Below are 26,607 nucleotides of genomic sequence, written 5' to 3'. Positions count from 1 at the left end.
GGGAAAAGTGAGCAGAAGATATGGGAGAGAGATGTACTTAAATTTCCTACTTTATAGTTTTTACTCAGATTAGTCTAGATTATGTTGTTAATAATTATTTCAAATGTGACTCCACATAAAAAATGTGAATAGTTATTTACTAACTAACCAGGGTGGTTTTCAAATTAAGATATTTTAAGTGATATTTATGAAGTAAACAATTATGCTTTGATATATTTACAGTTTGATATGTCAATAAGACAAGGAGCTAATAATTTACATGTTACATTAATCAAATTAGGGCAATAACACAAAATGCTGGTCTAGTATAAATATTTAAATAAATACATTTCTCTTTTTAAATATTTTTTAGTTGTAGATGGACACAATATCTTTATTTTATTTATTTATTTTTATGTGGTGCTGAGGATCGAACCCAGTGCCTCACACATGCTAGGCAAGCGCTCTGCCACTGAGCCACAGCCCCAGCCCAAATAAATATATCTTTACAGTAGCAGAATAGACAAATTATTTTTAGTAGCAATATGTGGTACCTTTTCCATCCCTTCTCTCTTCTTTATAATTTAGGTCTATTCTTACTCGGCTTGATCAAGATAATCAAGACTAATGCAGTAAATGATAATTTCTTTAGTCCACAATCCATATTCATTTGGACAAGGATATTGAAATAGAATCTCAATAAATAACTCACTAAAAATTCAAAATGAAACTAATGGGGTTTTCTTTCCAACCTAAATACTGTCAACATTCCATGACAGATCTCTATCTCAGCATCTAATCTTTAAAAATGACTATAACTGTTATATACTGATCCTTTATGTTAGCAAACATAAAACAAAGTAAACCTCTATAGATGCATAATAAACATTAATAAAATCACTTTATCTTATCACCATTTTTTTTTCCTGGTACTGGGGATTGAACCCAGGGGCGATCTATCACCGAGGTACATGCCCAGACCTTTTTTTTTTTTTCTGAGACTGGGTCTTGCTAAATTGTCTGGGCTGGCTTCAAATTTACCATTTTCCTGCATCAGTCTCCCAAGTCTCTAGGATTACAGGCTTGTGCCACCAAACCTGACACTATTCAAACTCAAGTGCTAAATGAACCCACATGAGGCATTCCTACAATGTACTAAATTTCTCCATTTTCATTATTAGAACTAGGAGGAAACATCTGTCTTTACAACAGTTTGTTCTGTTTTCAGTAGTACATGACTAACTCCCTAATACAGGCACATTGTCAAGTCTAGTCTAGGAGGCAAGAGGAGGAGCTTAATACTTTCAATTTTTAAGAAAGATTCCCAGGCTAGGGATGTGGCTCAAGCGGTAGCGCGCTCGCCTGGCATGCGTGCGGCCGGGGTTCGATCCTCAGCACCACATACAAACAAAGATGTTGTGTCCGCCGAAAAACTAAAAAATAAATATTAAAAAAATTCTCTCTCTCTCTTTCTCTCTCTCTTAAAAAAAAAAGAAAGAAAGAAAGATTCCCCCTACACTGGCTGGTTTTATATATAATTTACCTACATGACTCATGTGTAGTGCATATGTCATTTACTGTTAGCTATAAAACTCATGTTCAAAAGTGCAAAGAACAAGCCTCAAAAATATTAAGCTCAGTGAAAGAAGCCAGACACAAAAAAGTCACAATTCCCACATCTTAATATTCCATTTATATGAATGTCTAGAAAAGGATATGGAGAAGCAAATAGATCAATGGTTACCCGGGGCTAGAGGCGGGTATGGGGTTTCTTTTTAGGGTGATATAAATATTCTAAAATTAGATGGTATAGTATGGATATGGCAATGATTTGATGGTTGTGAATATACTAAATTAATTGAATTATACAATTCTCTGAATTTTGTAGTATACAAGTGTGGGCAAATTTTATGTACTATAAATTATATCTTTATAAAACTGCTTTTGGAAAGTTACAAAGTGCTTTTAGGATCTTTAAAAACACAGAAACTACTATAAACTAAATGAATAATTCAAAATCAAATTAAAACAGCATCATGACCATGAATCTCCTGTAGCATCTTTCCTGTTTTTGTCAATAGTATTATAATTCTTTCAGTTACAAAAGCTAAAAACTTACAAGGAATTTTGGATTTCCCAATTTTTTTTTTTTACTTCCTATCCTTAGCAATAATCTGTCACCATGTCCTACCTTTATAAACTACCTTTCTGCCCTTTCCTATATTCCCTCCCCAAATTGGGAATAGAGAATGCTTCTCCTCCGACAGTAGATGGAAGTGACTGGAGCAATTTTTCATTCCTACAATGATGAAAAGGAGAATGACTCGACAATCCCTGATACACCAACCATCTCTATCACTCTCCCCTCTTATTTCAGTGTTCCCAACACTACTCCAAGTATAGAAATGAATGTGCCACATAATGTTGGCATAAAATTATTCTTTGGTCAGGAAATCTTTGGTTGAGGTTTCAAAGTATTTCTAAACCTGCCAGAAGACACATGAGCTGGGCTGTTCATGTAACTGGATCTGTCTTTAAGAAGGAAAAATTATGTCCCTGAATTTTAAGGAAAATTCCAAATAAAAATATTTGCAACCACTATACATGTCATCTCCTTTGCTTGTGTCTTTGAAATACACAGACTTCTTCAAAGTAACCATTTTGCCTACTAAAAAATTTTTTTCACTGACCGTTTTGCATTTCTTAAAACCTAATGTATGGTTTGAGCGACACACTTCTGATAGACATAGGCAATTAACTGATGACTCATATAATTCTACTGGTTCATATCTGTCAAGTTTTCACTTGCCTAAAAAACTTGAAACATTACCTCATTATTCTATTACTATTACAATTAAGTCATAGAGCTACAGCGGGGAGCTGAGACTCCATGTGCACAAAGAAGGCATTTGGAAGTAGGGCATGTTGTCTCCCCTTTCCCTACCCTCACCCATGAGTGAGGCCTGAAAAGCAGCTGATGTTACATCCTGTCTGTGAGGAGGTGATGTGAGCCAGTGCTCACTTTTGCTCAGGTAGTATTGGCAGGATCTTGCAGGAAGGTGAAAATTCACCCCAATCTAGATCTACACATAACATTGTAAGGTCATTGTTTGCTAAAAAAAAAAAAAAATGAAGAAATATGTTCAGAATGTGACTGGAAACGACTCTTCATAATGAGAACACAGTTAAAGAAGAACAAAAAACAGAAACAAATATATTAATTAAAAAAAAAAAAACAGCAAAATGACAGCCATAAAACAGACCATATGAGCAATCATATTAAATGTGTATGGGCTAAGCACTCTACTCAAAAAATAGTCAGACTGGATTAAAAAAAATAAGATCCAATGACATTTTGTCTACAAAAGAAACATCTTAGATTCAAAGTCACATGTAGGTTGAAAGTAAAAGGATGGGGAAAAAAGCCATGCAAATAGTAACCATAATAGAGGTGGAATGGTTATGTTAACAAAACAGATAATAAATAATATTATTAGATACAGACATTTCAAAACAGAGAGAGAATACAGCAATTAGAAATGTAAAAACACCTAACAGAAGTGAAAAAAAAATAGAAAATCCAGAAATTTTGTTTGAAATTTTCAATAGTCCACCATCAATAACTAAAAAAAAGGAACTACAAGAAAAAAGTGGGGCTAGGGATGTGGCTCAGCTGTAGAGCACTCACCTAGCATGTGCAAGGCTCAGCACCACATAAAAACAAAATAAAGATACTGTGTCCAACTACAACTAAAAAATGTGTTTAAAAAAATATTAAGGATAGAGAAGATTTGAACATTATTTATGAGCTTTATCTAATATTTATGGGACATTACACATAACAAAAGATACACATTTTTTTTAAGTACACAGGGAACATTCTCTAGTATAAACCATAAACCAAGTCTTACTGAATTTCAAAAAATTGAAATTCATCAAAGTATTATGTTCCAATCAAAATGGAATTAAATTAGAAATCAACAACAGAAAGAAATTTGGTAAATTCTAAATAATTTAAAGATTAAACAATATAATTACAAATGATCATAGGTCAAAGAATATGATATCATGAGGGAAATTAGAAAATATCTGAATTAAGTAAAAACAAAAACACAATATACCTATATGAAGAAGCTAAAGGAGTGCTTTCAGGAAATTTTACAATTTGAAGAAATCTATTAGTAAAGAAAGTAGGTCTAAAATCAATAACCCAAGCTTTAAGATCTAAAAACAAAATTCAACCCAAAGCAATCGGGAAGAAACAGAAAATAGAAATACAATGTAGAATAAAAGATTGAACCAAAGTTGTTTTTTTGTTTGTTTGTTTGTTTCTGTATCAGGGATTGAACTCAGGGGCACTCAACCACTGAGCCACATCCCCAGCCCTTTTTTTGTATTTTATTTAGAGGATCTCCCTGAGTTGCTTAGTGCCTTGCTAAGTGGCTGAGACTGCCTTTGAACTCAGGATCCTCCTGCCTCAGGCTTCAAGCTGCTGGGACTGTGGTGTACACCAGAGAACTCAGCCCAAAGTTGGTTCTTTTGTATTTTTGTTTTTAAAAAAGTTATTTTTTAGTTGTAGGTTGACACAATATCTTTATTATTATTATTATTTTTAATGTGGTGCTGAGGACCAAACCCAATGCCTCATGCATGTTAGGCAAGCGCTCTACCTGTGAGCCACTACCCTAGCCCCAAAGTTGGTTCTTTAGAAAGGAAAAAACAAAACAAAACAAAACAAAAACAAACTTATATATAATAGATTTTTAGATTGACCTAGAAAAAAGACTAATATAGAAAAAAGACCAAAAACCCCACAAATTATAAACACTAGGCATGGGGAGGTGGGGTGGGGGAGGAGGAGAAGGGGTAATTGGTATGTTAAAATAATTATAAGGAAATATTATAAACAATTTTAAGTTTATAAAAAAACTTGTCTGTTTTATCTGACAGACAAATTCTAGAAAGACACAGCTACCAAACAGGAGTCTAGGAGAAATACAGAATCTGGTACACTTATAAAGTAATATTAAATTAAAAATTTAAAAATCTTCCCATAAAGGTCCAGCCAGGTGTTCTCACTTATTAATGATATCAACTATTAAAGAAAAAAGAGCCAATCCTACACAAACTCTTTTAGAAAATCCGGTCTGTAAGTGAAAGTCTGAATGCTTTCTCCCCAAACTGGGAATAAAGTAAGAATAGGCACTTTCATTACTTCTATTAAATGCCATACTGTAGTGTCTATTCAGTAAGGTAAGAAAAAGAAGACATACAGGTTGAAAAGAAAAAATAAAACTAAATTTTTATTTGCAGTTTACATGTTTGACTATACAGAAAATCCTTTGAAGAAATCTATCAAAAAAAAAGTAGTATAAAACTACTGTAACATATATGTTTAGCAAGTTCACAAGATACAAGATACTAAGCAAAAAATCAACTGTATTTCTACATACTATCAATGAAGAATCTGAATATAAAATAAACAATTCAACAAAATAGCATCAAAAAGAATAAAATACTTAGAAATAAATTTAACAAATGTAAAATGTGCAATGCAACTATAAAACATTGCATGTTTATAGACCTGAAATCTCAATATTGTCAAGACATTTATTCCTCCAAACTAATAAAATCCCTAGAAAACTTCAGCAGGTGGACTGGGGTTGTAGCTCAGTGATAAAGCGCTTGCCTAGCATGTGTGACTCGCTAGGTTCCATTCTCAGCACCGCATGTAAATAAATAAAAGGACCATTAACAACTTAAAAAAAAAACAACCTATGTATATATAAGTTCAGCAGGTATATTTTAGAAATCGATAAGTTGATCCTAAAATTTATATGAAAATGCTAAGGCCAAAGAATGGCCAAAACAATTTGAAAAAGAAAAATATTTTCTTAAATTTGAAAAATTTCTGGTTATACTCTTTTTCCATCCATTCTATACACTGCAGACAAAATGTTTTATAAATTGACTCTATTAATACTAAAAATTCTGTCAGTTTCTTTCTCCTCTTGGAGAGTTTCTCCAAAAAATGGTTCCCACCAACCTTGAGACCCTACAAATTATCTGTTATAGCATTTATTTCTTTAGCGTCATTTCTTACCTTCTTCCACCACCCAACTCTAAATAACATCCATACAGAACCAATTTCGATTCCTGGAAAGCCCAATAACTTTTGCTGCTAGGTTATTTGTACATGTTGTTCCTCTAGCTTAAACCAAGTTCAAGTCCCCTCTGCTAACCTCATCTTTCTCTGCTCAATTTTAACTCAGCTCATTTCTACTTTCTACTGAGTCTCAGCTTAAGTGTCAATTCTTCAAGAAAACCTTCCTTGAATATCTCTAGTAAGACTGTTAAGTTCCCCATTAAGTACAACATACTGAACCAGTGTTCAAAGCATCTTTGTAGCCACTTAGATATACCCTATAAAAAAGGAAATTTCACCCCAAGCCCCATTCTAACCTTAACATACTTATTTTATACTTTATTCATTTTTGTCCTATTCAAATTTTTTTGAGTTGGCATTTTGTTATGGTTTAGATATGAGGTGTCCCCCAAAAGTTCATGTGTAAGACAATGTATAAAAATTTAGAGGTGAAATGATCAGGTTGAGGTGTCCCCCAAAAGTTCATGTGTAAGACAATGTATAAAAATTTAGAGGTGAAATGATCAGGTTATGAAAGCCTTACGCCAATCAGTGCATTAATCCACTTGAATGGATTAACTGGGTGGTAACTACAGGTAGGTACTATGTGGCTAAAAGAGGTTAGGTGTCTGAGGGACATGCCTTTAAGCCCTCTATCTACTTCTTTGTTGCCGTGTCCCGAGCTGCTTTCCTCCACCACATTATTCCACCATAATGTTCTGCCTCACCTTGGGCCCACAGCAGTAGAATCGGTCTTTATGGACTGAGACCTCTGAAACTGCCAGCCCCAAATTTTTCCTCCTCTATGTTGTTCTTGTCAGGTCTTTTGGTCACAGTAACAAAAAAGCTGATTAAAACAGTATTTATAATTAGAAAAAAGACACTTTAAAATGTGTTAGAAGCAATAAAAATGCTACAACATTGACATTATGCTAAATGAAAGAAATCAGTCACAAAATGCCACATATTATATGATCAGTATATATGCAATATCTAGAATAGGCAAATCTATCAGAAAAAAAAAAAAGATTCATGGTTGTTTAGGCATGGGAAAGGGGCTAGAATGAGAAGTAACTACTAATAAGTACAAGATTTCTTTTGGGGATGTTGAAAATATGCTATAACTAAATTATAGTATGGTCACATAATTCTGAAAATATAGTGGAAATCACTGAACACTAAAAAAAGTACACTTTAAACAGGTTTCTCTTATGGTATGTAAGTTACATGTGAATAAAACTGTTAAAACTGTTTAGAAATGAATTGGTCTTTCAAGATACCACTTTTCCCCCTAGCATAATTATTACAAAGGAACCAAACATCATATTAAATATAACAAATATGTATAATTTATATATATTATTAAATATTGAAATGTAATTAAGATTCAAATATGAAGCTGTCAAGTCACACACACGTGTGGCACACAAATCTACGTAAACAGAATATAACTATATTTTATATAAAGCATAACAACTTTCAGTAATATAGAAGTATAATTAAAAAGTAATACCTCTTCCCCTTACCAAAGTACTCCCAAAGCTACTTATAGTTTGGAGTAAGTCTGTCCTGACTTTTCTATGCATACATATATAGCAGACATATAATTAAATGATGGAAATAGGAAAGAAGACTGTAGTTAATTTGATGACTTTATATAACTATAGGAATTACTTTTCATAGTGTAGTCAACTGAAAATAGACTACTGAAGGACAACAAAGATCTATCTTTATATAATGTTAAAACAAGTTACATTAAAATGATTATGGAAATAATTTGAGATTGCTGTGGAAATTTTTTTTTTTTTTTTTTTACAGGCCAAAGAAAATAATCAGATTTTAATACTTCAAAATCATGGCTCTCTACCCATTCACTGACTATGATACATTAAAAGCAAAAGATCAGAAACTATATCTTCAAAGATCACTATATAATCTCTGATGCACTTACAGATGTTCAAATATTTGCATCTGAATTAACATTGAATAAAAAACCAGGATGACGCCTGTAATCCCAGTGGATCCAGGGGCTTAGGCAGGAGGATCCAGGATCATCAGCTCAAAGCCAGCCAAAACACCATTTTGTTAAGAGCATTTGAATACTGGAATCGCCTCCAAGACCCACCCCAACCTTCCTAGATTTCACAAGCCATCCACAGTATGGACTCCAATGCAATTATTCAACTTTATTTCTTTAAAAAACTTTTCTAAATTTTTTATTGGAATACAACAATTATACATATTTTTAATTTTATTTCTTAGTCTTTAACAAATTTCACTCTGGATAAGTGTCTTTAAAGGCCTTCTCTCTATCCTACTCAAATTTTTAATATTTATTTTTCCCCCTATGCTTTTTGACTCTGATCTTCAGCAAGAAATACTCTTTCATCTGTACCCAAATCCAAAATCCCAGCTCTCACATTCACATCCATATAAATTTTTCTTTTATGAACTTTTATTTTATTGGTTTCAGAGACAACTGAACTCTTGTGTTCATTCTGCCTCTAAACTCTATTCATCTTGAAAGCTCAGAATCATGCTTTACTCAGTTATTTAAACAAATATTTATGTACCAGCTACCACTTGCCACACATGGTTTTAGACAGGAATTCAAAGATGAACTAAGATAAAACTAAATTATTACATCTCACATAGAGGTTGTTGACTTCTTTCCCTCACAGGTTGCACTGCCATCAAGAAGACTTACAGTACCTGCATATCAAATCTCTAGCTTTGGGTTTTTAAGACTCATCCATTTGAGGTTTTGTTTTAGAATACTCTCCACATCAGCACTGGCCTAAGGATAACCAGTGGCAAACAAAATTTTCATTGTGACAAGTCAGTGTAAGATCCATTATCTAAGATGGGAAATGAGCAGGTCCATTCAAAAGATATATCCACATCCTCAAATTATTGAACTATATTCTTCGTACAGCTTCTAAATAGATATTAACAAAGATATACAATCTAATTTCATTATAATTATCAAATGAGGTACTGATTAGTATCAAATATATACTAAAAACCTTTTCACTAACTTGATAGCACCAATTAAATCTAATTCCTCCCCTTATCAGTCTTTGGTCACTACAGATTCAGCCTGGCCCACTCCTGCTTCTTGTTCACATTTTTCAAACAAAATAACCCTCAACAGTCACACATGATCAGGTGCTCTTTTATTCTCTAAAAGAGATATGAACAGAAGCTATTGAATGAAGCGGTGGAAGGCTATGTGCAAGAGGTTTCCTTCTAGGAAACCGTACAAGTAAAGATGGACTGATATGTCGTCGTCGTGAGATCTGAATCTATTTTTTGTGTATGTGGTGCTAGGGACTGAACTCAGGGCCTTATGCCTACTAAGTAAGTGCTATACTACTGAGCTATACTCCCAGTCCTATATCTCTAATTTTTAACTAAATATTCCCTGCTTCTTCTTATCTTTCCAGATATTTTCAAATTTCATGTCAGTCCTTTAACTTAAAAAAAGTTCACCTTTATTCCAGAATTTAAGGCTTTTCCCAGATCAAAGCAAACTGTTTTGCATTTTTGAGCCACTTCTAGTTTAAAGATGTAGTTTAAAGGTTTCTTCTTAAATAAGCTACCTTGTTCCTAAAGGTGTTCGTTTTCTCCATAATTTAGATCCCCAAATGAAAGAGCCCAGCGGATATAATTTTGAGTAAATGGAATAGACAAAACAAGAACTTATATTACTGAAAGTCTTAAGACCTACAAACTTTTATAAGTTCACTTTTGCTACTAAAAACTAACACAACAGAAGTAAACATGTAGTGTACTTTGGTTAGTACAAATATTAAGAAAAGGGGTAACCCAATGTATTTATGTTAAGACATTACTTAATACTTATATTAATGAAAGTATTAACCAAATAGTCTCTTTTTATAAAGAAATCTGTCAAAATCACATTAATTCACAAATAAAGTTATAGGTATGTTCCTAGCAGAAAGGCAATGAAGCAATGGTTTAAGTAGAGGGAGAAAGTAAATTGCCCTTTGGGCTCCCTGAGTAGTTTAGCATAGGGATTTGCACTCAGCATGGTCCCAAAGGTGAGAATGAGGAGCAATAACACAACCAGTGATCCAGAAGTCTCTAGGGATATGAGTTTTACAACTTATCTGATATTCCTGGAAAATACAGACGTTTCATTTATCTTTTCATGAAAACAAACTACATAGTTTGTTTAGGTAAATCTGACAAACTTTTTAAGTTACATGTGGAATTTCAGGTTTAAAATGCAAAGTGAAAAACAAAACTAAAAGAATCACAAGATCATGTGTATCAGCTGACCCAGGTTCCAGTTTATCAAAAATGCTTGTCTGAACTGATTGGAGCCAAAATTTCTTCATTTATTCTTTTCATTCACCACTAAGGAAAACAGCAATGGCTTTTAATGAATCATGTTATGTTATAACCCCTACATGATCAGAGAGTGATGAAACTGACCTAAATATCATCTACAGGATTTTTTGTTGTTGTTGTTTTTCATTCTAAAAGCAATTCATGTTCCCAACAGAAAAATTGGCAATCACAAAAATGTACAAAGAAGTTTAAAACAAAATGCATCTGTAATCCTACCAACAATAGCCATGTCATTATTTTGGTTAATTTTAAAGTTGATTTTTAACATCAAACACTCTACCTAGACAGTATTTTCTTCTTTAATTCATAATGGGAGAATATAGACAGACATCTGCTAAAAACTTTACCTTGTATATCTAAATAGAACACCTAAGAAATTCTTGATTTGCCTCAGTAATTTAACTTCTCAAAAACAACTGAGGGAGAAATGAGGACTGAATCTGTTCTGATCATCACTTAACTGGGGACATGAAAATGACTAAAATGTAGTTGCTGTGGAAAATGTAAAAATTAAACAGAGAACTATCATTCAGCCTTAACCAAAAAGGAAGTTCTGTTACATGCTACAACAAGAATAAACCTTGAGAACATTAAGCTCAAAGCAATAAACCAGTCAAAAAATAAATAAATGATTCCACTTATATCATGTGTCTGGAGTAGGCAAATTAATAGACACTGAAAGGAGAAAGGTGGTTGCCAGGGATTGGAAGCAGGAGAAACAGGGAGTTACTGTTTGTAGTTTCAGAGTTTCACTTTCAGAAAAAGTTCTGGAAATGATGGTGATGGTTATACAACAATGTCAATGTACTTAATATCACTGAACTATACATTTAAAAATGGTTAACAGTAAGTTTTATTATATATGTGTGTATATATTTTTATTTATTTCTTTATTTATTTTGGTACCAGCGATTGAACCCAGAAGTGTTTTTACCACTTAGTCATATCCCAAGCCTCTTTTTCTAATTTTTTTATTTTGATAGAGGGTCTCTCTAAGTTGTTTGGGGCCTCGCTGAGTTGCTGAGGCTGATTCTGAACTTGCAATCCTCCTGCCTCAGCTCCCAAACTGCTGGGATTACAGGAGTGTGCCACAAAGTCTGACAGCTATTTATATTTTTTTTAAAAAATGGATCAAAGACCAAATTGTGAAAACCATAATTATAAAACTAGTATGTAAGAGTAAATCTTCATGATCTTGGATTAAGTGGTGATTTCTTAGATATGATATCAAAAGCACAAATAACAAAAGAAAAAATAGATAAGTTGGACTTTGTATTACTAACAACTGTGTTTCAAAGGACTCAATCAATAAAGTGAAAAGGTAGCACAATAAGGGAGAAAACATTCACGAATTACATTCAGAGGGGATTAGTACCCAGTATGTACAAAGAACTCTTACAGTTTATCAATATAAAAATAACCCAGTTAAGAAAATGATCAAAGGGTTTGAATAGACATTTATATAAAGAGGAGATAAAAATAGCCAACAAATACATGAAAAGATGCTCAATATCTTTAGTCATTAAGATCTCAGAACCAAAATGAGATACTAATAGAATGATTACACTAAAAAAGATAGATAATAACAAGTCTTGACAAAGATGCAGAAAAACTAGAACCCTCATACATAGCTCGTGGAAATATAAAATGGTGACACACTATGGAAAACAGTCTGGCAACTTCTCAGAAAGTTAAACATAGAGTTACCAATTGGAGTTACTGCAATCTTAGGAATATACCCCCCCCCCCAAATGAAAACATATATTCACCCAAAACCTTGTAAATATTCACAGAATTATTCATAATAGCCAAAAGGTGGAGGCAATTCAAATGTCCAACAACCGATGAATAAACAAAATGTGCTAAAATTTATAAAATGGAATATTATACACAATATAGCAGGGATGAACCTTGACAATACTGTGCTAAATGAAAGAATAAAGATACAAAAGGTCAGATATGATTTCATTTATATGAAATGACCACAACAGGCAATTTGGTAGACACAGAAAGCAGTTAAATGGAGCTAGGTGTGGTGGCACATGCTCGTAATTCCAGATACTTGGGTGGCTGAGATAGGATTCCAAGTTTTGAGGTTAGTCTGAGAAATTTAGCAAGACTCTGTCCCCAAATAAAAATTTTAAAAAGGGTTAGGGATGTAGCTCAGTGGTAGTGCATTTACCTAGCATGCACAAAGCCCTGAGTTCAATCACCAATACTACAAAACAAAACAAAAAAAAAAACAACAAAAAATACAATGTAGATAAATGGAGATGGAAAGAGGGGAAATAATGATTGAGTTTGGAGTTTCTTTTAGAGATTATAATAATGTTCTGGAATTAGTGGTAATGGTTGCACAACTTTACAAATATACTAAAAGTCACTGAATTATATGCCTTAAAATGGTAAGTTTTATGGTATCAAATTATATCTCAACATGGAAAACTCAAGGAAAAAATTATAGCATTAGCACAAAAAAGGGATAATCTAAAATACTGGAACAAAATATGCAACAATACTAGATGACAGGGAGAGGAAGAAATATCTTTTTTAGCTTTTGAGGTTTTTTTCTGCCATAAACTTTTTCAAGTGGACAGTGCAGAACAAACATTCTTGAAAGGAAATTGAAGTTCAACTGCAGGAAGGTGATAGTATGCTAGAATATAGCTTTAAATGGGTTTACGCCTACTCTTCTGAATGAAGGAAAATAATAGAATTTTTTTCATTGAATCATTATCTATTAGAAATGCTGGTATACAGTTCAGTGGTAGAGTGCTTGCTTAGTAAATGCAAGGCCCTGGTTCCATCCTTCAGCACCATGGGGGGAAAAAAGTCTACATCAGAGGAAATATAATTTCTAAAGAGGAAAAATAAGCAATGTTTAGAAATTCCAGAACAAACAGATTCTTTGCAAAATTCAAAATTGGGTTAAATAGAATGTTTGTGACTTTGAGGAAAAACTGATTCCATAAAATCCAAAACAGTCAGCATGAACAAGACAAACAAATTAACTGTGATTTTTATAACTTTACTTCACTGTAGGCACATTTTGGTTTAATTACAGCAAAGCACTTGACAAAATTTTTCATAATATGCAAACAAAATGTCATATAAGCCTGAAAATTATACATGGGACAAATAGTTACTGAATAACCATAATGTGTGTTGATTAATAGACTGATGTTAATTTGGAGGGAATTAAATTGCACACTTCATAGTAATTCAGTTGTCATTGTAACATTGTTTATTTATGATTTGAATGGAGACCCTGTAGGCATACCTACCAAATATAAAGATAACACTCCAAAAAAATTAGAAATACTTTTAAATGCCTAAATCAAGGCTAACAAAGTGAAATTTGAAAGCCTTATATTTAAACTAAAAACTTCATTTCACAAAAACAGGGTTAAAAAGATTAGTTTAACTACCTAATGTATGAGATATGTGGGATAGAAGTTGACTGTACTGGCTCATATTAAGCCTAAGTAATAGAAGTTAAAATCATCAATGAATGACAGTTTTAAAATATATAACAGCATTATTATAAAAGTAATAGCATTTAGCTCAAGCCAGGTATACCCACCACACTCTCTCTGGTCAACTATCACCTAAAATGCTGAGTACAATTCTGGATACCATGAGTGAGCAACCAGAGTTCAGAAAAACATAACAGGATCAGACAACTATATTATTTAAGAAACTATTAAACAAAGTGGAAAAATTTACTCTGGAGAAGAGTATTCAGAATGTGTGTTGAGGAAAAGAGATCAGTGGGGACATGATAGTAGTCTTCAAATATTTAAAGGGGCCACTCATGGGTTGGGGATGTAGCTCAGTGGCAGAGCACTTGTGACAGGCCCAAGGTTTAATCCCCATAACAGCAAAAAATAAACAATGGGGCCACTCAAGTGAAAAGGTATCATACTTGGAAAAAGCAAAATACAGCAGAAACAGAATAGGCCTTTGTGTATAAATACCTGGATTCTAATTTTGGCTTCATGGTTTACTGTGTATTATTTGATGCTGAGTAAGACATTAATTTTTCTTACCTAGAAAATTATACCAAACTTATAAATGTATAAAAATTAAATGCAAAAATGTTTATAAGCTGCCTGGCACAGCCTGAAACACTGTGATGCACAAAAATGTTAGTTTCCTTCCCTAGACTTTTCTGAGTTATTCTAGAACTGTGTTTTCAAAAGTGAGAGGTGCAAAATCAGTTTAGTAAGTGGTAACTGGCATTACTCCCACCAATGAAACCGAAGACAACAGAAAATATTAGGGTGTACCACTCGTAGTAAAAGTATCCATAGTTTTGTGCAACTTTCATGTTATTAATAACTTGTGTACTAGGTTATGAGGTAAAATGTATTTCATATTATAAAGTTGGATCCCCTACCCTCCCCCACAAAGTGTGACAGGCACAGCTGTAGACTTCTGTTACCTAAATAAAATGTAGTCTATACTATACTAACCAGTTCTATGGGAGTTCAATTAAGTTTAGGAAAAAACCATATCCCTTAGGGATTTAGTGTGTTCAGTGTACAATTGCATCTCAAAGAAGTCCAGCATTAAAGAAATGTTTATTTTTATTGAATCCAGTTTTCCCCACATTTATTTGACCCCAGAACCCACAGTTATTTTTCCCCAAAACGCCTACTGGCACTTTCAGAACTAGCATTTTGTGGCATATATATCTACATGGGGAAAACATTCCTCTAAATAGGGGGAAAATGGTGTGATTGGTAGAATCCACAGATGGCAGGATTTGGGTTTGCCAAGAAAGAAAAAAACTCTTTTGACTCATGAATCTTCTGGCACTGATACCTACCCCCTCCAACTTATACCCATAAAACATACTCCAAAGCATTTTTAATAAAATTTATCCAACTTTCAACTCTTAATTTCCACAAATCTTTTCAGAAAAAGCATATCTATAATATAAAGATAACAAGCCAGATTAAAGCAGCAAGGAGCCATTATCTGGTCAAAAGAAACACCTGGCATAGTATTTAAGAACATTTGCTTTACCTTAACAAATCTTATGCTCAGAAACCAAAGTACTCAAGGACTTAATCAGTTTCTTTAAGTGTAGTCAGTGTGTTCTAATTATAATCTAAAAATGGGCTGATGAGTGCAGCTAATCCTCATTATTACAAGCATCATTATGATCACCACTTGGAAGGGGCAGGTGATATTAGGATGATTTTAGGTTCTTTTTTAAGTGTGTACATACTAAGGATTCCTTTGGGAGGATGCGATTTTATACTTACATGAAAAACTGTCACTACCATAGCCAATTCTAATACTTGTTATCACATGACAATAAAAGGCTTGACATCATATATTTAAGAGTACCTCTGTTATTCATATTTCTAACTAGGAGTTACAAATACCTTTTGTAGTTGTCAGAGCTTACAATGCCATTCCTACTCTTTCCCCGCCCTCAGACTCCAAAGATACCTCCTCCTTAACATTTGTCCAACTACTTTAGACCATTATTTTCCTCGGAGTTTCTGAGCACTGTCAGTACTTCTTGTTCAACTATCATTCTTTCAAAAATTCACTGTATATATCCTACCTTATTTAGTTGCCTAAAACTTAACTCTCAACACGACTGAAATTGCTTTATGAACAGGCAACAACACTTAAGAATTTCCCACGATATCATGGAACAGTTCACCAAATATTTCTTGATTTCAATTATTAGGCCTAAGGGTAACAGTAACTAGTATTGGAGAATTTACTACATGCCAGATCAATGCTAAATTATCTCATTCAATCTTCACAACTCTATGGAGGAAGCAATTATAATATTCTCCATCAAACAGGAAGAAAAGTGAAGTTCAAAGTACTAAAGTGAAGTCCAAGGTCATACAACAAGTAAGTAGCATAGTCAGGGCCTAAATCCAGGCAAAGCTCAGAACACTCCAGTTTCAGCCCTGTTATATAGTGAAGGATTTCCATTTCTCTAAATTAGAAGTTTCAATTTCAACAAAGAATAGAAACATATTAACTAAAAGTTAAAACTTAAAAAAAATGAATTAGTAGAGAGAATTTCCCAGATTCATCTTTATTAGGCAGCAATAAGACTCCAAAGATACCTCCTCCTTAACATTTGTCCCAACTACTTTAGGCAATGTCCTTTCTATTTATGAAAGTGATATTCAGGTGTGGGTCACAATTTCATCAAGAAGTGACTTATGACAATACAGCTTTGGTTTAGATATTTATAAGTAGGGCTCTTTTTCTCTGCCCCTAGGATAACACGGAAATGAAAACTGGGTTTGATAACTGTCGCTCCACAACTCAAAAAAATGCCAGATCCAATTCTTTAAAATTTAAGAGCCAGTTGCTCTTGTTCTACCCTTGACTCTTCACACAAAGCATCACCATCCTCTGCCCTCTTCACACAAAGCAAGCTTTACCCCACTGCCCAAAGGGCAGTGCTGATTCACACGGCTTCTCCATCTCCACCAGAAATATGCCCATTTCACCCACCTCACTGGCCCAGAACACTGACCACTACACTGACACAGAAGACGACTCTGGTGAACCCTCCCCCCCATCCGGTGATACTTCAACAAGCAGACCCCTCCCTGACATCTCAAATGCTCAGGCCACCATCCGAAAGCTGGTATATTCACACAAAGCAGGATTCCTTCCGTGGAAGCAGCTTCCCTTCTCCGACTCCTCCAAGCGCGCAGACCTACTCAAGGTGAGCCAACCCATAGACCCCACCTGAGTCCAGCAACCCCAGAGGGTTCACCACCCAGAGGAGAGCTGGCTACATGCCTCTTTCCTTGCGCACACCTCGAATCCCCAACCCTAGCTGACCTTCCAATAGCCAAAGCAAGAAAACCACTAGTCCCCTGCAGAGAACGGACCCTGCTACACAAAGCGCGGCGTCCTACCGGAGGGACCCTCGCAGGACGCTCCTCCGCCCACGGCCGGTCCCCGCCCAACCCCGGCAGGAGCCCCGCGCTCACCAGCTCTCCTCCTCCTCCTCCCAGCCTGACAGGCGCTCCAGTTCGTCGGGCCGCAGCGGCTCCACCTCGTCCAGCAAGCCGCCCTCGCCAGATGCCAGCAAGGAGGTCGCGTCCCGCAGCTCCTCACTACTCGTCCGTCTCGGGCCCGATCCGGCCCCGCTGCCCGACTTGGTGCTGAGGCCCAAAGGGAAGCCCCGAGGGGACGCCGAGCCAGAGGAGGGAGTGGACACGCCGGCCCGAACCGGACTGCCGGGCCCAAGGGGGCCTGCGCCCTGCACGGCCCCCGAGCGGCTCCTCAGCTGCTCGTTCTGCTTCTCCAGCTTCTTCACCAGCTCCTGCAGCTTCCGCACCTCCTGGTCCGCGTTCACGTTGGAGTTAACGTCCTCCATCCCGACCCCGCCGCCGGCCACCCGCTCGGACTCACAGCCACAGGGAACCGGCCGGAGGAAAGAGGCGTCGCCGCCGCTGCCGCCGCTCACTCTAGCCGAGGCGCCGGCATAGAGCAGGGACAGGCCCCACCGCCAGGGTCCCTCCAGCTCGGGTTCCGAAGCGCCGCTGGCCCCAGCCGAGCCGCCTCATCTGCGCCGGCTCCGGGATTGGGGGAGGCGGCGCCAATATCCGGCCTCTGCCGCCATCTTCCCTCCGTCCCTCCGCCCCCCGCAGTCCGGCTCTGTTGGTGACCTCAGAGCGTCGGGGGTGGACGTGTCCGCCGGCTGGCGCTGAAAGGACCAGGCGCCGAGCTCGCGGCGGGGAGGGGTCGTGGGCGGGGCCGGCGAGACGACCGTGGGCGAGAGGGGCGGTGCTTCAACCGGAAGGGGCGTGGCGGGAGCGTCGGCGAAGGTGGGACCCGGCCCGGTGGGCTGGGCTCTGGAGAGCGGGTCCTCCGGCCAGCCCCTCCCGGAGCTGAGGAGGGGAGCCGGTCCCTGGCGGATCGGAGACCCGCTCTCTCAGCCCGCCTGTTGGTCTTAGCAGAGGGATGTGCAGTATATTTTCACCCACCAAAACGGTTTGTGGGACTCGCGGGCCCGTCCTGCCCTGACTTGGGTCCTTGGATGGGTGCCCAGCCCCACCCGGTGGAGAGAATTTACTTTGTCCTGCAGATGTTAGTTGGTGTCTACTTGAAATCGGAGATTGTCAAGGCTGACAGGAGCCCCGGAGACCATCTGCGTCCCGTTCTTCCCCCTGAAAACGAGAAACCTGAATCCCAAATGGACAAGAGAGGTCTAAGGTCCAAATAATAACCGTAATTTGTTGAGTGCATACTATGGGCCAGACACTGTGATAAGCACTTTTAAAGGCATTATATCGTCTGTTAAAACCGTTTTTCGTAAAAGTTTACAACACACTGGCACGGAAGCGGGGAATGGAAAGCCGCTTTTCTCCTCGCCTTTGAACCCCAATTGATGTACACTTCTGCTCTTGGACTGTTTACTCCTGAAAAACTTCCAGAATGTGTCCTAAACGTTTTTAAAAGTTGTGTATTAAAAGTACGACATATGAATGTAAAAAAATCTGTCTCGGTGTACCCGTTTGCAGTACATACTGGTGGCAGCAAAATCAAACAAAAACGCTTTGTTTCCATTACGTTCGCTGCTCCTCAAATGTCAATAGTGAACTACTTGGCTTGTTTTTGCAGCTCTCCTCCAATTGCCTCCTCCACCCTTCGCTAACGATCCAGACCTATTACACCTGGGTGTGGAATCATATGACAGGACTCTTATACGCCTTTCTGCGCTGTTTTACTTGTCTAGAATATTCTATTTTCCAAATCTAATTCATTTTCTTAAAACTTGTGCTCATCCATCCAGGAAACCTCTTCCTGATAATGCCACAAATAACTAGTTATTTTGCTTACTTAGGCACTACCTGGTATAGTTTTCTATAAATGTTTGCACTTTTTTAAAAATAAAAATTCTCATTTGTTTCTGATTGCATCTGGTTAAAAGGAACCTTTCATTTTTGTCTCGCCATGTCTAGTACCATGTCTGACACAGTGGACGTTCAGTAAATGGTTTGTTGAAAGTTAATAGAATGTTAAGTTCCAACAGGCCAAGAACCAGATGATGTTTATTCATAGCAAAAAAAAAAAAAAGTGCATTGGCTATATGAAAAGTTTGCACTGTAACTATACATAAGTTCCTAGCTGTGCAAACCTAGTGAAAGGATGCCTTTGTTTGCTAGCATACAATAATTGTGAAGTAATATATTTATTCTATATATACACATCCAACTATTACTCAAAAAAACTATTACTCAAATGTCATTGATATTTCTGACATATCTGAAGTTATTGCCAGAGTTAAACATCAAGACTACTTCACATATAGCAGCTTTTACTTGTATTTAATGGTTTGTAAAATAGATTCCAACTAGCCAGTTTCTATAGAGAACCTTTTAAATAATTCCTGGAAAAGAATAGTTTACTCAACATTCCACTCTGATGCTTAGTTTGTTGTGAACATAGAAACATTTGATCCTTATCATAAATCACTTCAGGTCATTTCCCTGCTCAGAAACTTTCCCAAAAGTTGTTTCCCAACATACTTCAAATTCAAATCTGTTCGTTGGCCTACAAGACTCTAGATACATAGTAACTTCTGCAAGTGTCTCATTGACTATCCCTCTATTCTAGTCACACTGACCTTGATCTTCTTCAAGTCAGGCATGTTTCTACTTTCAGAACTTTGTGTTTGATGACCCATTTATCCAGAATCTATTGTTGTCACATGACTGGTTCCCTCACTTCACTCATGTCTGCTCATAGGTCACCTAGGTTCACTATCCTGTATATTACTGTTCTCAAAAAATATCATCACTATCATTATCCATCCTCTTATCCTGCATCATTTTTCTTCAGACACTTCTTTCTTTCTTTCTGCATCCTAGTAGAATGTGAACTTCATGAGAACAAGGTTCACTGTTTCATTCCCACTGCTTAGTAAATAGGAGGTGCCCAATAAATGTTTGCCAAATGAATGGATTTAGGACAAGTTACGCCTCCTAAGATAGTATTTCAGATAAATGTGATGGTTATGTCTCAAATCATTAAAGTAGAAATTCCTAATCAGTTTGAATGGTTGGCTTTTAAAGTTATATTTTCTTCTTCCAAAAGAGCAACATACCATGCTGCATATGTCACTAGACAAACAAGGTCATGCTCCATATCCTGAGTGCCAACAGCCCTGAAGAATTGCTGAAGTAGTCTTATGTTCTCACTGAGAGGTATAGAGATAAGAATATTTTCTAGGGCTGGGGATGTGGCTCAAGCGGTAGTGCGCTCACCTGGCATGCACATGGCACTGGGTTCGATCCTCAGCACCACATACAAATAAAGATGTTGTGTCCGCTGAAAACTAAACAATAAATATTTTAAAATTCTCTCTCTCTCTTTAAAAAAAAGAATATTTTCTATTAAACATCTTGCAAGAATCTTCCTCTTTCAGATTAATTGCAACACTCTCTTCTCCAGTGACTCATACATGTTAGCACATGTTTAAAAAAATTCATTCTTAAAGTGATTCTTAAATAGATAGAAGAAGTAGAACTAGTACTTATCTGAAGTATGCATCACAGTGATCCCAACTAGCTTTTCAGGTGTCTTCTACAATAAGCTTATTTTGTTGCTGAATGGAGGAGTTTTTTCTTTTCTAAGTGGGTGTGACCTTTTCTCATAACTTGCTCCTGCTTGCATGTTAGCTCCTAGTGAAACTCCTGACAAGGTAGAAAATATCACAAACCACTAAAAGTATTTAGAATGAAAAACTATTACTCAATGACTTAAGGCATTTAACAGTGCTAAAATCCTTAAGAGTATGTGTGTGTGCATGTATGTGTAAGCTCATACCCAAAAATAGTTTAGAAATTGTTTGGTCCTTTCAGAATATTTGCACTTGCTTAACAAACCCTCAAATTCTTTGGCAAAGCTTTACTATCCCATCCATCCATTGTATCTTCATGGGCACACATGTGGTCAGACATTTTCTCCTTGTTTTCTCTCATTTATTCCTCAGAAGCATTCTTTCCCCACATATGCCTCTCTCTGGCATGTCAAGGAGCCTCTTATTCATTATTTTGGCATAATGCAATATTAGGAAGGAATCCCGGGAACTTTAAAGGTCAGATATATAAGAAATTCTGAGTTGAAATCTTGGGGGGCAAAAAGAAGGAGGCTCAAAATTTGGATCTATATTTTTTCCATTTAGCAGTGATCAGATCTTATATTCATTGGATGCCTTAACAGTGACTTAAATGGCAGGTACCACTACCTTAGTGGCAAAGGTGGGAGGGTCCTCTGGGGGCATGTATTATATCATTGTAGGGGTGGGAAATTCATGTTCAGGGCAGAGGTGAATGGGTTCTTGAATTCTTAGGAGGCTACTGTCCTAGTCCAAAATGAGACAATACTTTATTTCCTCTCCTCCTCCTCCTCCTCCTTCTTCTTCTTGTAGCAGATGGAAAGATAAGGTTGTTAAATATCATTTACTATTATTTCAGTTGGAAAATGAAGTATGAAACACTTCTGAATGTGCTTCATATTATAGAGAAACTATCAAAGATGAGAGAAAACTTGTTAGGAATAATCCAAATCTTCCATTCAGTAAAATAAATCCCAGTAATCTGATCTAGGATTTAAAAATATACTATTCTGAGCATTAACTTAGAGATGCAATAGAGTATGCAATCGATTATGAATAGAGGCTTTTAGTAAAGCAAGCTACTTTGAGGTACTTATGTAATTTCTCTTCTATCTAGGAAATTATGGATAATTCCATTTCTCTTAGATTATTCCTCAGACTGAAGGACATCATTAACTATTCAATTTGGCCAAGATTGTATAGAAGTTAATTTTCATGTATGCATGTGGGATGGGAGAAGCAGTGTTGAGGATTGAATCCAGGGCCTTGTGCATGCTAGACAAGCACAAGAGTTACCATTGAGCTAAATCCCTGACCCTATACAAAGTTACTTCGTGTTCCTCATCCTCCCTATTTAGGCTAATTTATATGTGCCCTGAATATTTAATTCTGCAAAATCCAGGTATCTCTGGATTTCCTAATAATAATAGTAGCTGACAAGTACTGGTCACTTTTATGCCATCTAATAATTCATTTAAAATTCAAGATAGCCACTTGAGGTAGCTGCTATTACTACCATCATGTCCATTTTACAAATGAAGAAACTGATACATAGAGAATTTAAATAATTTCCCAAAACTTCATAGCAGGAAGTGATAGAGCTGGATTTGAACCCAGCTGGTGTGACTCCAGAATCTACACTCACAGTGCCCAATGGCCCATACCCATAATGATTTTTCCATTATTTTACTTAAAAGAGTATTGATATCTCAATTAGCTACCATCTGGGGTGGAATTGGGGAACAATGTTGAGAGCTTGAGTTATTGACTCTGAGATACCCAACAACCCAATCTTCTTGCTCTAAGAGCAAGTTCTATAGATTTGGAATCTCAGCACCTCTAGGACCCAACACAATGAAACAAACATGTCCTTAGATAGTGAAGCAATTATTCTATCTCTTGCTCAAAAGACTTTCTAAAAGGCCATTAACTTGGACAGTTATCCAGATGCTTGAGAGGTGGAAGACCAGAAGACCCATCTGTTAGCAATTTGTTAAAATGAAATTTTGTCATCTGAGTTTCTTATTCTAAAGGCTGGTGAATTAGCTCGTGTAGATTTTACTGGGCAGAAATTGGTGGGAGAAGTTTCTTACCTGAGGCAGTAGTATTATCACAATCAACAAGGCAAGAAGATTCAAGAGTCAGAATTTAGTGGCAAGAGTCCTAGGCCTATATACCAAAAAATGAAAATTTGAACAGGTCCTGAAATAAGAAATACTAGAAATAGCCAAAGTATAGCCAGGTATGGTGGCAGAAGCTTGCAATCCCAGTGACTTGGGAGGCTGAGGCAAGAAGATCTCAAGTCTAAGTCTAGCCTGGAAAATTTAGTGAGATCCTGTCTCAAAAAGGACTAGTGATGTAGATTAGTGATAGAGTCACCCTTGGTTCAATTCTCAGTACAGGGGCAGGGAGGAGAATATTTTTAAATATATAGTGCCAGGGAAACATGAGTGCAAGGAGCATTAGGTTCAATCCTGGATGAGAGGGGAATTCTTGGTGAATGCCAAAACAAAGTGGTTTCAGACAATTCTATGCTGTTTTGTATTAGAGCATGTGGGAAGGATGATTATATTTAAAGAGTCAGGGATGCTGTTGCCTGGCAGGGTATTTCTAGCTTTGGTACAAATTGGTAACCTGACATGCTGGACTAGAGCCCAATCTGCTAAACTCCACCAGTCCACCATTGTGTAAATAGATTCCATCTCCATCTAGTTTCCGGAAATCAGATAGCCTTCATCTCACATCTGCACTCTACTCTTGAGAAATGAGGGTAAGGTGTCAGGCAAGACAGGAAAGATGTAGGGCTTGGCACAGGTGTTTCCCCTGTTATCAGTGTTTATGGTTTACCTCAGATGGGGCACCTATCTTCTCTGTTGGCATGGTTGTCTACTGGCATTATTGCTGGACTTGTTTCTTCTTTCCCGCTACTACAATACTCCCAAATTTTTCGAGCTTTTTCTACTGCCTGTTTTGGCAGCCCAGGTCAGTTTATTAGAAGGTGTGGCCAGGTATTTAGTCAGCCTTGAGTCAAATGCACCCATCAGCAGTTCTGCTTAAGCATCCTCTGATCTCTTGAATATTGGACCCAAATCTTGATATGATATCATTTGTAGACAACTCTCGAGGAAACCACCAAAATATTGCTGTGCATTGGCAGCAGAACAGATCATGGTGTTAAGTGTGATCGTCCTGGCAGGGAGAGGGTATGTATAACATAGGATAACTGGGAAGTATATATTGCTTTCAAAGATGGTATTGCAAGCTACATGGGAGAAGGTGAAAAACTCACCCAACCTCTCCAACAGGGAGATTAAAAGAGATGCATTCAGAGCTATATCATAATGTTGCACAAGATCCCCTCCATGAGTAGGTGTAGCCTGTCAGAGTTCAGGCAAGGAACGTGAACACACAGAAACAGCTCCTCCAAACAGCTCCTCAGTGAAAAGGCTACAGAGGCTACCATTTCCATACAGAAATTGGTATCCTTCCTGAGCACAACAATGGAGTTGCCAGATCTACATGGTTGTAGCAGTAGACTTAACTCTGGAACCTTAGATTTGGGAAAGAACTTTTCATTGTTCCTTTATGGGCTACCTGCCAGGATTGATACCCTGATAAAAATATGGGCAGGAGTTATTTGAGAAGATCCAAAATGATATGTTAGAGGGGTCCTGGCTCATTTTTATTGGGTTATTCAAGTTTAATGTCACATGTTTCTTGAGTTCTTTATCTAGCCTGTAGACTAATGCTCTATCTGAGGTGTAGGTGGCAAAGATTTCCCCCCATTCTGTAGGCTCTCTCTTCACATTCTTGATTGTTTCCTTTGCAGTGAAGAGGCTTTTTAGTTTGATTCTATCCCATTTATAGACTCTTGATTTTACTTCTTGCACTTTAGGAGACTTGTTAAGGAAGTCAGTTCTTAAGTTGACATGATGAAGATTTGGTCCTACTTTTTCTCCTATTAGGCTCAGGGTCTCTGTTCTTTTTTTTTTTTTTTTTTTTTTTTAAATTTTTTATTGTGGGTTGTTCAAAACATTACAAATTTCTTGACATATCATATTCCACACTTTGATTCTAGTGGGTTATGAACTCCCACCTTCACCCCATACACAGATTGCAGATTCACATCAGTTACACATCCATTGATTTACAAATTGCCATACTAGTGTCTGTTGTGCTCCGCTGCCTTTCCCATCATCCACCCTCCCCCCTCCCCACCTCTCCCCTCCCCTCCCCTCCTCTCTCTCTACCCCCTCCACTGTATAACCCTGAGGGTCTCCTTCCATTACCGTGCAATTTACCTTCTCTCTCCCTTTCCCTCCCACCTCTCATCCCTGTTAAATGTTAATCTTCTTCTCCTGTTCTTCGTCCCTACTCTGTTCTTAGTTACTTTCCTTATATCAAAGAAGACATTTGGCATTTGTTTTTTAGGGATTGGCTAGCTTCACTTAGCATAATCTGCTCTAATGCCATCCATTTCCCTGTAAATTCTATGATTTTGTCATTTTTTAATGCAGAGTAATACTCCATTGTGTATAAATGCCACATTTTTTTTATCCATTCGTCTATTGAAGGGCATCTAGGTTGGTTCCACAGTCTTGCTATTGTGAACTGTGCTGCTATGAACATCGATGTAGCAGTGTCCCTGTAGCATGCTCTTTTTAGGTCTTTAGGGAATAGACCAAGAAGGGGAATAGCTGGGTCAAATGGTGGCTCCATTCCCAGCTTTCCAAGAAATCTCCATACTGCTTTAATCTGCAGTCCCACCAGCAATGTACAAGTGTACCCTTTTCCCCACATCCTCGCCAGCACTTGTTGTTGTTTGACTTCCTAATGGCTGCCAATCTTACTGGAGTGAGATGGTATCTTAGGGTGGTTTTGATTTGCATTTCTCTGACAGCTAGAGATGTTGAGCATTTTTTCATGTACTTGTTGATTGACTGTATGTCCTCCTCTGTGAAGTGTCTGTTCAGGTCCTTGGCCCATTTGTTGATTGGGTTGTTTGTTCTCTTATTGTCTAATTTTTTGAGTTCTTTGTATACTCTGGATATTAGGGCTCTATCTGAAGTGTGAGGAGTAAAGATTTGTTCCCAGGATGTAGGCTCCCTATTTACCTCTCTTATTGTTTCTTTTGCTGAGAAAAAACTTCTTAGTTTGAGTAAGTCCCATTTGTTGATTCTAGTTATTAACTTTTGTGCTATGGGTGTCCTATTGAGGAATTTGGAGCCCGACCCCACCGACTGTAGATCGTAGCCAACTTTTTCTTCTATCAGACGGCGCGTCTCTGATTTGATATCAAGTTCCTTGATCCATTTTGAATTCACTTTTGTGCATGGCGAGAGAAAGGGATTCAGTTTCATTTTGTTGCATATGGATTTCCAGTTTTCCCAGCACCATTTGTTGAAGATGCTATCCTTCCTCCATTGCATGCTTTTAGCCCCTTTATCAAATATAAGATAGTTGTAGTTTTGTGGATTGGTTT

General features: G+C 37.1%; 1 protein-coding gene across 2 annotated transcripts in view; it reads right to left on the bottom strand.

Moving 5' to 3' along the window:
* Slain2 (SLAIN motif family member 2) overlaps window positions 1–18,083 on the bottom strand; it is a 57,547-nt gene extending 39,464 nt beyond the window's left edge. The window contains exon 1 of one of the 2 annotated variants that reach the window (XM_046458524.2): window positions 17,491–18,083. In XM_046458524.2, coding sequence (XP_046314480.1) covers window positions 17,491–17,879 — 389 coding nt within the window. In that variant the 5' untranslated portion in view covers window positions 17,880–18,083. The remainder of the gene's footprint in view (window positions 1–17,490) is intronic. The other variant, XM_046458593.2, reaches the window with a different exon arrangement.
* Between the last annotated feature and the right edge of the window lie 8,524 nt (window positions 18,084–26,607).

This window comes from Marmota monax, unplaced genomic scaffold (genome assembly GCF_021218885.2).
Source record: "Marmota monax isolate L192 unplaced genomic scaffold, Marmota_monax_Labrador192_F-V1.1 WCK01_AAM20220418_F8-fsc00025, whole genome shotgun sequence".
NCBI lineage: Eukaryota > Metazoa > Chordata > Mammalia > Rodentia > Sciuridae > Marmota > Marmota monax.
Note: the sequence above shows the minus strand (reverse complement) of the source record. Positions and strands in the feature narration are given on the sequence as shown.